The 13990-nt window shown below is 35.2% G+C and overlaps 3 protein-coding genes across 4 annotated transcripts in view; 2 read left to right on the forward strand and 1 right to left on the reverse strand.

Moving 5' to 3' along the window:
• The window catches only part of LOC134647345 (syndecan), a 518229-nt gene that overhangs the window by 246043 nt on the left and 258196 nt on the right, over window positions 1–13990 (forward strand). The window lies entirely within an intron of this gene.
• LOC134647330 (lipase 1-like) lies at window positions 7329–9928 on the reverse strand. The gene is made up of 6 exons (XM_063501651.1): window positions 9718–9928; window positions 9313–9523; window positions 8865–9235; window positions 8630–8767; window positions 7982–8349; window positions 7329–7680 (listed from the first exon to the last, which is right to left on the reverse strand). Exons 1-6 carry the CDS (start codon window positions 9886–9888, stop codon window positions 7338–7340), a joined length of 1602 nt encoding a protein of 533 aa, XP_063357721.1. The 5' UTR covers window positions 9889–9928; the 3' UTR covers window positions 7329–7337.
• LOC134647461 (lipase 3-like) lies at window positions 10009–13498 on the forward strand. Its single transcript, XM_063501811.1, has 7 exons — window positions 10009–10280; window positions 10379–10589; window positions 10760–11130; window positions 11216–11356; window positions 11565–12457; window positions 12711–12852; window positions 13457–13498. The coding sequence occupies exons 1-7, from the start codon at window positions 10125–10127 to the stop codon at window positions 13496–13498; spliced, it is 1956 nt and encodes a 651-aa protein (XP_063357881.1). The 5' UTR covers window positions 10009–10124.

Here is a 13990-nt window from a genome sequence, read left to right on the forward strand (position 1 = left end):
AAACGTCGCAATTACTTTATTTTGTAATCGGCTATTATGCCTTTCTAAGAAGTTTCAAAGCATTTGTAATGGATTCAATCTTTCAACCCCTTTTTAACCCTGTTAGGGGATGAATTTTCAAAAACGCTGAAATTACTTTTCTTGTCTTATAATAATATCCCCATATACAAAGTTTCAAGTCCCACACTCACAAAAATATTTGATCTCCATACAAACTTTCAACCCCTTTTTCACCACCTTGGGGGATGAATTTTCAAAAACGCTGAAATTAGTTTTCTTGTTTTTTAATATAATACATTTTTACAAAGTTTTAAATTCCTAGCTTAAAATAAAACTTGTACCCCATACAACCTTTCATCCCCTTTTTAACCCCCTTAGGGGTTGAATTTTTCAAAATCGCTTCTTATCTCTTGTACACTTTATAAATGCAACCTAGTGTGCAAATTTCAACTTTCTAGCTTTTGTAGTTTCGGCTCTGCGTTGATGAATCAGTCAGTCAGTCAGTCAGTCAGTCAGTCAGTCAGGACACTTGCATTTATATATATAGATATACAGTTTGACGGTTGTTATGCCAGCTGAGGGTGATATTTAACGATAACCACTTAATCAATTCATCTATTGTGCTTGGTGCAGCCCTTCCTTAAGACAGTACAGTCGAGTTCATAAATATGACCTCAAATACTAGCGACCAGCCCCGCTTCGCACGGGTTAACAAATTATACATAAACCTTCCTCTTGAAATACTCTATCTATTAAAAAAAAAAGCGGCCAAGTGCGAGTCGGACTCGCCCATGAAGGGTTCCGTATTTAGGCGATTTATGACGTATTAAAAAAAAACTACTTACTAGATCTCGTTCAAACCAATTTTCGGTGGAAGTTTACATGGTAATGTACATTATATATTTTTTTTAGTTTTATCATTCTCTTATTTTAGAAGTTACAGGGGGGGGGACACACATTTTACCACTTTGGAAGTGTCTCTCGCGCAAACTATTCAGTTTAGAAAAAAATGATATTAGAAACCTCAATATCATTTTTGAAGACCTATCCATAGATACCCCACACGTATGGGTTTGATGAAAAAAAAATTTTTGAGTTTCAGTTCGAAGTATGGGGAACCCCAAAAATTTATTGTTTTTTTTCTATTTTTGTGTGAAAATCTTAATGCGGTTCACAGAATACATCTACTTACCAAGTTTTAACAGTATAGTTCTTATAGTTTCGGAGAAAAGTGGCTGTGACATACGGACGGACAGACAGACGGACAGACGGACAGACGGACAGACAGACAGACAGACAGACATGACGAATCTAGAAGGGTTCCGTTTTTTGCCATTTGGCTACGGAACCCTAAAAACCGCATCAAAAGCAACGGCTTAGTTTTATAGATCTAAGCATAAGTACATAGGGACAGACAGCGGGAAGCGACTTTGTTTTATACTATGTAGTGATGTTCGTATTCACTGTCATAGGGACCATAGATTGACGAGAGAGATACCTATACTAAAATCTATCACACTGGCTGGTTAATCGTCAAGTTCTAATCGTTTCCATCGCGGTCCACCGCAGTCTAGTGGGTCTTCAATGGACGGAATGAACGAAGCCTTCTGAATGGCGTGAACTTTTCCATCGTAAATTGCAGTAGAAGGGTGAAAAACACTGATTTATACTTTAGGTTTGAATAGTTAAAGAACTTAGAGCTTTGTTAAAAGCGTACAGAGCCTATTGTTGGATGGCAAAACGTTAAAAGAAGTAAGCTTTCAAAATAAAGCTAGCAGATAGGTAGGTACGTATATTGAAATAGTTGAAATTAATACGGTCAGCCTAAAAGTGCTATCAATTGTACCAAGATTTATCCGACTTTTACTAATTTTAGTATTTAAATAGTATTTCCTAAACAATTTATGTTTGCATGTTTTATTAAACTACACACTACGCTCCAATCTTCAAAAAGTTAAACACTCCTATGAATATTCTTACGGCAAATACTCGTAACGCGTGTTTGAGCAAACAACTATCCGACTTCGGGCCCAGGAGAGTAATCCGCTTGTAGAAAGAAGTCTCTCCTGTAGGTTCTAGAAAGTTAGCACGAACTAAAATATCATTTATTTATTTTAGAGGTTTAAATATTGAAATATATAAAAATCTTACCATCTCTCGAGTCGAATGATAGTATCTTTGACAGTTTTTACAAGTCTCTTTTAGTTGGGCTTTTGTTAGAAAATAATTGAAGAAATATGTTTTTACCGTATTGTTATTGCTTAAATGTTACATTTCTTAAAAAATAATGTCTTAAACTACCAAAAATAATCTACAAATATTTTATCTCCATATAAAAATTAACTGTAATATTAGGGACCATCATTCGACGCGAAAGGTATACAAGTATATTTTATTTATTTAACGTATATATATATCCTCAGTAAGGTACGCTCAATGCTGCTGGCACGTACAGGGAAACTACACACAGAACACTGGCTAAACCAGACTGGATGCAGACAGGCCAAACAAGCCATGCCTGGCATCAACGGTAAGCTCACAAGGGCACTCCTTCAACTAGGAAAGGTTCGACTGAGTATGGTAACCAGTGTCATAACAGGTCATGGACTCTTTAACAAACATCTTTTTATAACAGGTGTCACAGACAGTCCCCTATGCCGTGGATGCATGGAGACAGAAGAAACAGCCTCTCACGTGGTGCTGGAATGCAGCGGAGTGGCCCCATATAGGGCAAAACATCTCGGATCCCCGAGAGACCTCCCCGAGGTCCTACTCAACATCAAAGGTTTGATAGGATTCCTCGAGGAGCTGGGCTGGCAGGACTAGCCCACCCCCCATCACGCAAAATAGGCGCAAGACGTCCAGTTGCGGAAAATCGCCCGAACTACAATACAATATATCCTCGTAATCGGTGTAGTATTTTACGAGTAACGCCTATGTGTAATTTAAGTAAGAAGTAAGTTCTTGATTCGAATTTAAGCTTTTTTCATAAAATAATAAATATTATCGGACATTATTACGCAAATTGACTAAGCCCTACCTTAAGCTCAATAAGGACCACTTGCGCATTCCAGGGTTAGCCAACTAACTCTGAGTTAACCGTTTACACAAGGTTAAACTGTAAGTACTGTATAAATACAACGGGTTACTCCGAGAGTTGGCTAACCCTGGAACGTGCAAGTGGCCCTAAGGCATGTATGTGTCATTCACACTTTATGCATCTTAGGCAAATTCTACATTGAAGCAAAATCCCAAGAATTTATAGACACATTAAACGTCGCCTTTGTATTACAATCTAACAGACAAATGAAAAGAAATGTAAAACAGATTTACACTTCTTTGTAACACGAGACAGAAAAGTTCACTTCAGTTTAATCCACTCCTGTAGAATCTTTGTTGTTAACGGCTACGTCAAAGAAAACTAAACGCGATGAAAAATTTATTTAGGGGTAAATAAAGTCGTTCAGGTATTGCTGACGAGCAACAAACTAGAATAACTATAAAAGCCTGACTAGTGCTCAAAAATGGCCCCCCGCACATGTCGACAACGGGAAATAATAAAATACGTGAAATATTCTATTTTATTTTAGCCAATTAAAACTTTCATTGCCCAATCACACCTTATTGTTAATTGCGGGAAGTTGTGTAGTGAGAAGGGATAATTTATGGCAGATGTCAGTAATTTGGACCGTTTTCGAAGTCAAAATGTACTGAGAGCTTCGTCTATATATTCCGTCGACAATGTGTAGAACAGTGATATAATGCAAGACTTTATTATTTACTTGGTCTCTGAAGAATCTGTAATCCTCCTACAAGACTTCTTGAATTTAGTCTCTTCTTTACAATATTTCACGTTAAAGCAATGCAGAATGACCTTTAACAGTATTAACTTAAGAGCAATTTGAGGCTTGAGCAGCAGAACAATTTTTGTACCAAGGTGCCTTGGTGCAGCGAAAGATATGGCATTGTAGAGGCGAGAAATGACACAATATTGTCCTTTTGAGAGTGTACAAGGAATAATGTGGACTGTGTAGAGAAAATGCCAGATTTTGCATAGAGAGTGGATTCTTTCTACTCCAGAGAAGGAAGGTAAAATGTTCTATCCGTCGAGGCTTTCAGAGCCCGATTCCCAACGGATTTTGTGTCTTAATGTATTTTAGGAGGTACTCTTTGGAAAATTTTACGGCAAAAACTCCTGGCTTAGTTTTGGCAACTATTTATACGCTAGCAGAAATATTTTAAAACACTGATGTAAACTTTCACGATTTTTACTAATTTATTCAGTAGGATCGGATATTCGGGATTTAAAACTTAATTACTAAACGACCAGCAAATTTTTAAACAGAAGTATATTTTAAGAGCAATTGTGATAAAATGTGGTCCCGCGCGATGGTCATATCTTCCGTCGCAAGTTTCGCGCGATGCTCCATATCTTTTTTCCCTTCTAATGTCCTGGCTTTACGCCCCTTCATAACATGTCACATGGCTAAAAAAACGTGGTTAAAAGCGTGAAATTATTACAGAATGCATATTTCAGCCATTTTGAAATAATATTTCTACAAAGTTACTCCGAGATTTATCCAAGAGAACAAAAGTTCCTTAACCCCTATCAAATGTCTTTATAATGCAAATGACTCACACTCAGACGAGAACATTTAATTTGCCAAGTGTAGTGAAAGTGAAATGGGATATGATAATACACTTGTCAGACGAAATGTTTCTGACAGTTTTAGTTAAAAGATTTCTCAACTATAAAGTTGAGTTCTCTTTGACTTGATGTTGGGAATGAAACTACACAGCGAGAGTAAAATGTTTTATATTAAATTATATTATGATAAAAAATACCTTCGTTGTTTCGGATATAGTTATTTTTAGGGTTAACAGCGCAGCGTTACTGATGCAGCATTGCTGTGCAGTATTTAGCGGTAATACTACCGCAGTGGCTATCCGAATGTTGCTACATTACTGCACCAGTAAAGTTGCATTATTACTGCTGTCCTGCAACACAACTGCTGCATCCTTCACGCAGGAGATATCACTGTAAATTGCCTACATAAAATGAGTGACGGATGTATCGTTTGAATCGTGACAGTAATGCGGCGGCGAACGGAGTTTATCGAGGCATTACTGGTCCAGCAATTACTGCAGCGCAGCGGCTGCGTCCATGTCGCAGCAGTAATGCCGCCTCAGTAATGCAGCTCCAGTTGCCATCCGAATGTCAGCTTAAAGGCTCCATCACGCAGTCGCGTTTTGATAGAGGGGAGTGAGCGGGGCGCGATGCGTGCGCGACGCGAGTGCCTAGAGTGAGAGAGTAAAAGCATGCAACGAATTTTATTCAATAACGTTTTGATTCTTAAATGCTTATAAAACACTTACCTCCTTTTGCTCTGAAAGAAACTTTAAGAATTTTTACTAAGTCAAAAGCCAACTTTAACATAAAAAAAAACATACGAATGTACTCCATTATTTTCATTTCTCTCGTTTAGTGAAAAGTTGTTTTAGTACGTCTTTTTTAGCTGCATTTTATTAAATATTGCTTTGTCTAGTTTTAATAAATGTAATTCGATTTATTGGACGATACCGATAACTTTAAAATGTGAAACAATTAATTTGTAGCGCCCGGTACTTTACTCTGGCACATGCATGTGGAAATTTAAGATACGTCGGTATACGTAAGGAAATATTAAAAAATCATTTTTCAATATTTAAATTAAAAAAAAATGTCCTGTAGATCCTGTATATCCTGCAGATGCCACCACAACGACCCATGTACATATTTTCGTAAAAAGACAAAAAAAGAACTATTTTACAAACAAGGCGCCTTTCTCAACTTCTTTTGTATATAAAATTGACTTCAGCCCAGAACGTCGAACTCCGAACAAGATACGGGCATCTGACATTTGATTGGGGCAAGCAAATTAAATTTGAAAACGACGCCGAAGGTCGTGATCCATCAGGAGTGGTCGACGCCATTAATTTCACTGACAGCGGCCATTAGAGTGAGGCGAGTGATTTATACACTGCCCACGATATTTTGAACGCTTAAGAAATCGACATTTACTAGTTTAGGCATTGCTCGGAGAGATGTGTATACTGATTATAAACAAACCCCACCTACGTGATCAATGACACAAATAAACTTTAAATTCTTATGTTAAGACAGATTTGGCACTGACACTTAGTGAATGAGGACATAATGTCATATCCTTCGAAAATTGTAATGATACACTGGACTTTTATTTTGTAACTAGTACTCGTATTTTAATTTTCTTCTCCAGATTATCTATAGAGCCTTATGAATTTGAGAAACCTTAAAAACCAAACCAAAACCAAATTGGATAAAATACATTTTGGATCTTGTGCTTGCTACTGATTAAATGATTAGAGTATTGTAATCATGGTAATTGAATGAAGTTGGTAAGAATATTAATTACTGAACCTTAGTTAATTACAAATACTGAGTTGACACATTATCAAAGATAATCACTACACATACTTAGGTACCTTATTTGGCTAATACACATTCAAACCTAACCTCACCAAATCCTGAAGTGATAAATCCTAAAATGACATTTCATGAAATTATCAAAATGTATGTAAGGGTGATTCTTAAATTGTGTTCAACAAAAATTTTTTTTTCATAAACGTTTTTATTTTTCACCAATTTTTACATATATCAAAAGTACATACAAAATCAATTTTTTGATTCATATGGTCAAGCTTAATACCCTCAGGAAAGGTAAATAAAATGAGTACATAAACACGGTTGTGACAAAGTGTCCCTCAGTCACGACTGACTGAAATGTCACGACATTTCGGCATTTTGGTGGCCAACTCGGCTATTTTGATTTATATAGTTATTTTAACATAGCCTAAGTCACTCCTATGACTACGACAAACCTAATGATAGCTCAGATGTTGAAATCCGTCAAACTATAAAGGCTGTAGAGCGTGACAAAGAATTCGATAGAAATCATACGTACATACAAGCAAAAAAAAAATCAAATATCACAAAATCTGGGGAAGTCACACTACACGGTCCGTGACATATCGCACTTGTAATTTTTTTTATATATTTCTAAACCTCTTAGGACAATACATTTAGGTTGACCTAAAACTAGAGGTAAATTGCTAAGTATATTGATATAGAGTTTACTTATTTTCACAAAAATACATGCTATTCTTACGTGTTACACAAAAAATGCATAAGAATAAGAATCACCCGTAATACGAGTAAAACGCTGTATTATACCTATTAGATTTTTTTATTAATTAATATCCTACTTTAGGTGCGCAATAATAAACTAAATAAAAACTTGTGTATTTCACATTGATCATCATGCGTTGTTATTATATCTTTCTTCTTCTCTTTTTAAAGCTGCTTTTTTGTCGCCTCTCATGCCTACATTAAAGTTCACATTGAATTTCTTAAGACAACAAAAGACTATTACAAAACATAATGCCAAAACAATAGGTATTATGAGCCTGGGCAACCAAATTAGTATCATCATCCATACGGAAGGTGGTATAAATAGTTTCATATTGTTTTTTGAATCTGTTAGTGTGTTCCCGTCATTATCTGGTTTTATTGTCGGCGGATCGTCTTCGTAATCGTCATCATCATTCGGGTGCTCTTTTCTGAGTTCTTTTTCGCCTTCAGAATGTAAACGGGCTTTGTTCCTGTAATAATAATACTATCCTTACTATAATCCTTAGATATTAAGTCAGGGGTTCCTAATCTTTTATAATCCGCGGCGCCCTAACCTAGATAGGCTAAGTGCCCCTCTTTATTGTCTACGGCGCACAGTTTGGGAACCCCTATATTAGGTCAAAGATTATCAATATTTATTTTTCCCCTCGGCATTATTGTCATGACCAAAGGACTACTACGATTTTGCTCTAATAATTACCCCCTTAATGAGGGTAAGAGTCTTGAATCGAAATGGTATCTTATACTAATAAAGTTGTTAAAATAACCCACCTAAGATCTTCTATAATGTCATGGTAAACGGCTTCCATGACATCCGGCGCAAGAAGAAAGTCTTGATGTTTAAAATCCTTTCTTTTCACTTCTCTTGTTGAAGCTTTAGCCATATTCTTAGCCATATTCTCGATATCTTTAGGACTCACAAACTCATCGTTTGAAGAATAAATGATCATAGTTGGAGCAGTTATATGGTTTAAATTGTATATAGGTGCTTGTTTGTTTTTGTAGTGATTCATATTTCCTTCTTCACCATAATCCCATCGGTTGAAGGTTTTATATTTGATGTTTTGAGCTAAATGAGCTAGTAGCTTGATAGAGCCGCCCCTCGTTTTGTCCTTCGAATTGTTATGTTTTTCTAGGCCCTGTGAACATATTTAACTATGTAAAAATGATAGTTACTGGGGTGGACTGTATTGATGGAGATGATGGAAACTCGTAGATTGATATATAATTGAGTAATTTAATAAAGAAATTTAAACGCTAAGATAGTATCAATAACACGGTGACAGGCAGACTGCACTGACAATCATGGATTCGAATTAGGATACAAAATAAAAAGGTATAAAAGAGGTCGCACGCCAGCCAGTCGCCAACAACAAGAGTAAATAGTATATTTAAGATTTTCAATTTTCTATTGAATACCATTAATTCGTCAATTTTCAACTCTTCGCATATATTTTGATACGTTTTGTTGCCGAGGCAGTCATCTACTGAAAAGTTCTTGCTGTCATCCTTCACAGGGGGAAATATTTCTGCTTTTCCACTTTTTATAAGGTCTTCCTGTAATAATTCAAATAATTCACTGATAGTGTACACGAAATAACAGATTATTCTTCTCACGGGTTTCAAAATACGCGATATATTCAAAAATACTTACATATATTTCCTTAAAGTGATCGACTTCCTTGGTAAAGTTCTCATTAGGGAAATAGTTCTGATAGCCAATAGGAGCCATTAGGTGCGCTGTTTCAAATTTATCATTAAAATCCGGCTTAATTGAATTCAAAATCAAAAAGGCAGTGCCACCTAAGGAATGGCTAATATAATGCACCTTTTCTTTGCGTGTATCATTTAAAATATAGTCTACTATTACAGCGATGTCATAGAAACCAATTTCATCGTAACTGAAGTCGAAGAATTGGGTTCTTTCGTCCGTTTCTGATTCGAGGTACAAATGACGTCTACCATATTTATTACCACGTACATTGGCGAGCCATACATCATAACCAAGATCTTGTAGTATGAAGGCTGAAAACACAGATTGTTTAATGTCTAAGTTTTGAGTAAAAGTGGGTTGCCCTAATTTATTGTTTTGAAGTACTTACCCAGAGAATGTTCAGTGTTTTGTCTGACAAACCTGTCCGAAGATTGGTACAAGCCAGGAACTAGTACAACGGGAAATTCTTTATGTTTCGCGTTATCAATTTCGAAAGTGGTCCTGAATATGTTCAGTATGTAACCATCGCAAGTGACGATATCATATGACTTTAGAAACCTTCCTTTATCACTGAGTGCTATTAGGTTTGCCTTTGGATTCTGCAAATTTCAAACAAATATGAGAACGAAAGGAACAATTGGATTTTTTATATATACCTAAATACAAAAATATGCTCAAGGATATTAATTTTTTTCATTTTTAATAACTGTTCACCAAAAAATTACTGTAATATATGTATTCCGGTACAAGTGGTTGTTGAACCACAATTAAGAAAACATTTATTTTGACTTACTTGCGTTAATTTAAGTGTTCTTGTCTTTGTTTGCTTCAAACGCCTTGTGTGTTGGGTAAAATTACTATTCCTGTCACTTTTATTTTTCGCTAATTCTTCACCTGAGTTAAACGATGACACAATTTGGAGACACAACAATAAAACAAAGACGGAACGTCTTTGTAAAAACATGGCGAAGACTCGGCGGTCGGTGTCTGACTAGCCCATAAATATGTACGTTATCTTCCGTTTAGTTAGCCTAATAGCTACTTTGTTCCTTAATGAAAGAAATAGGTTTTACTGACCGATGATTTGATTGAACTTCTGAGTTTGAGAATTAACAACGATGTAGAAACTAATGAGAAAATTTTAATCTTCTATCATTACTTCTAGCAATTAGTAAACTAATTCAAAGAGAACGTCTATAAATGACATGCCATAAGAGCGATTTTGAAGTCGCAAACATCACAATGCTGCTAAAATGTTGTTTCATTTTTATTCTTTTTCTTAAACATATTTCATGCGACGACCTAAAGCCTGAGCCAAAAACGATAAATATCAAGAAACTTTTAGATAATATGAACGTACGTCCACATGTATTTTTTTTCTTTACCTTGATAATTCAACTCAAAATATAATATCAAGGATATACGTTTTATATCGTTTAAAATTGAATTTGCAGAATCCACTGACAAACAGAGTCCAACTAACCAATAACACAGGAAGGTATCTTAATGAGTACAATGTTGTGACCAATGATCAGTACATATTAAAGGTATTTAGGCTGACTTACGAAAATTACGAAGTGACTGAAAGGTACCCGGTACTACTGGTGCACGGTTTGTTTCAATCTTCGGACAGATTTCTGCAGCAACGAGATAATAAGTCTTTGGGTAAGTAAAAGACGAGTACTCTCGATAAAATACAGTCAACAGTGATTTTATATCAATTAATATAATATGTCATATCTAAAAAACGTTTTCTCGATTCTTGCGTGCACGAAAGACCTATTTATCGAACGATTATTTCGAAATGTGAAACTAAATATTGAATTATCTTCCAGCCTTCAAACTTCAAGATTTCGGATATGATGTATGGCTGGCTAACTTTCGAGGCAACAAATATGGCCGAAGACACGCATCCTTGGGACCAGAAATAAAAGATAAAGCAATTTTTTTCAACTACTCCTACGAGGAAATCGCTCTACAAGACATTGCTGCTACTGTAGATTTCATTCTCGATAATACTAAGCAAGAAAAGATACATTACATCGGCTATTCATTGGGAGGGACCATCTTTTTGGTACTTAATTCTATGAAGCAAGAATACAATAATAAATTTGACACAGCGCATCTCTTGGCTCCATTTGGATACCAAAACAACTTTCCTAATAAAGATCTTGAGGTTGAGGCTAGTCGCTGTAACGAAATATATGTAAGTAATAATGCTGTTGTTTTTTAAGATAATAAGGTACAACTTGTTATTATATTATATCATCATTATTTTGATTCTTCCACAGGAAAAACTTTTAAACATTAGCACTCTGGAAATATTTCCATATGAGCCTTCCAATACAAGCATTCTCTTTTCGGCAGAACAATGCCTTGGCAATGATACTTATCGAAATGTATGCAATTTATTGAAAATTAATGAATCCATGGTAAGGACAACAACTCTTTTAAGCACACATGTTATTTACCCTCTACATAACTAAAGTTCTCTAAACTTTTCTAAACTTGTTAGTTTAATTAAATTATTAGTTGTAATTAAAAAAAAACTAATAATATTTAAGTAGATAACCTTATTTTGGAAGTTCAGGGCCATGTGCATCAATAAAAAAACGACTAATATTAATGATGTATTTACAGGGCATACAAAGTCAAGGTTATAAAATAAATGAAACGAGGGGTGGATCTATCAAACAGTTAGTTCATTTGGCACAAAATGTTAAATCTAAAAGATTCAGTCGATGGGATTACGGGGAAAAGGAAAATGAATATCATTACGGAACCAAAGAACCTCCTAAATATAATTTAAGTCTCATTACTGTTGAAACTAAGATAATTTTTGCACCATATGATGAGTACGTGAGCCCAAAAGATATTGCCGATATGGCAGCAGATATGGTTAATGCTACAATAAGAGAAATAGATAGGAAAGGTATTGCTGATATGCCTATGAATATAAGTAATGCTACATCAAGCAAAGTACCTGGGAAAGATATTACTGATATGCTTACGAATATGGGTAATGCTACGTCAAGAAAAGAAGAAATTGAAGATGTTTCTGGTATTAATGCAGATACAGGTGACGCTAGAACAAAAGAAATAAGCAGGAGTGGTATTACTGATATGCCTACGAATATGAGTAGTGATACACCGAGAAAAGTAGAGAGAGGAGGTGATACTAGTATGACTACAGATGATAGTGACACTACAACAATAGAAGTAGGTGGGAAAGGTATTACGGATATGGGTAATGCTACATCACGAATAGTAGAAATTGAAGAGGTCACTGGTATGACTAGTATAGGTGACGCTGCAACGATAAAAGTAGGTAGGGAAGGTAATGCGGATGTGCCTACGCATATGAGTTATGCTATATTAAGAGAAGTCAAAAGTAAAGACGTTACAGGCATGACGATAAATATAGTTGAGGATACAACAATAGGAGTAAGGAGAGATTTCAATCACAATGACTTCATTGATGCCCCTGACGTGATGGAACTTGTGTATGAGAACATCATTAATGACTTGGAGAAGTAAGTATATTATCATATTATCATTTAGCGAAGGGAAAAAACCCCGGAAGATTTATAATACACAGTATTTCATTTATCCTTTTAATTACAGTACCTTTCGTATGTAGAAAATACAACTTCCTAAACATAAGTACTTAATGCTTAGTACTTATGCGATAATATTACTAAATAATGATAAAAACATTGGTTTAGAATATATCTAATATTTAATAAAATATTCGAGGTATACATAACAGTTAATTTATGATTACAGGAGATCAAAACACAAAGTTTCATTTGGAAGGCAAAATACAATTAAATTGAGTGACGACAAGAACAAGACTAAGACGAAAGAAACAGAAGAAGCAGAAGACGAACAAGTTAAAGAAAAATTAGGGAAAACAAACTGGCTGATAGTAGCTTTGATTCCAGGCCTTATTCTCTTCTCACTGTTACTTTTCATATGTTTTGTAAGAACAGTTGATTTCAATTGTCATATGGAAATGTAAGTTGCGAAATATATATCTCGAATCGTTTACAAGTTTTACTCTGCCTGATTTTAGTTATTTAATGAAAGATGGATTGGACTTTGGTCTAATTTATTGGATGCTGTTTTTTTTATCTACTGTCCAAATAGATCAATTATACAGTTTTTCACTGACTGGTTAACTGAATAAAAGCCAAAACTTCACTGATACAGCCTCTTTACTTTGATTTAAACATAAAAAAAACTATCAACACTTCAATGAGTATTAATCTATACCCAGCTGCAAAAGTGCATGAACACTTATGCATGGATTTCATAGTACCTTGTGTATTTGCAATAAAGACAATTTATAATTAATTAACAAAGTTGACCATCAATCCTCTTCAAAGTCAAGGTCAAAAATAAGTATACACTTTTTCACCTTTCTTCAATGGATTAGGGTGAAGAAATGTATACATATTTATGACTTGCAACAGTTCCCAAAGACAGACATTCCCGAATGAATAACCCCGTCACGTGCATCTGTTATGCAGTTCAATGCACTATCATTAGACTGGAAGTTCGATGGCCACTGAATGTCAATCAGACTGAACAAGACTGAGCTTTAGACAAATCTGATTAGTTTTTGCTAAATATCTTGTTTGAATAGACAGTGAAAGCTAGGCTTTAGAGGATGGCTAAGATTATAAGCCTTTCAAAGATTGCAAAGTGTCAGAAATTATGATGTTTACTACCATGATCAATTGATCACCTGCGAATGCTGAAGGACTTGGGCACTAGAGGCCTTCGTCTCCTGTAACATATATACATATATTTCAATTAAAAAGTGAGTAGGCTATTACTTCACTGTGAGTAGGCTGATACGTACATTACAGCTTAAGGCCCACTCATCACTCACTGCCGTATTCGAACTTCAAGATATTCACAAGAGACGACACGTACTAGATTCATTCTAGATTACGTTATAGTTTAGATTTCAATTAGTTCTCTTTTGCAGCGCAATTCGGGCAACCAATGTCACTTTTACGTTAGATAGAGTTAAATATCTATTACATGTGAATTGGATC

Source organism: Cydia amplana, chromosome 4 (genome assembly GCF_948474715.1).
Source record: "Cydia amplana chromosome 4, ilCydAmpl1.1, whole genome shotgun sequence".
In the NCBI taxonomy this organism is placed as follows: Eukaryota; Metazoa; Arthropoda; class Insecta; order Lepidoptera; family Tortricidae; genus Cydia; species Cydia amplana.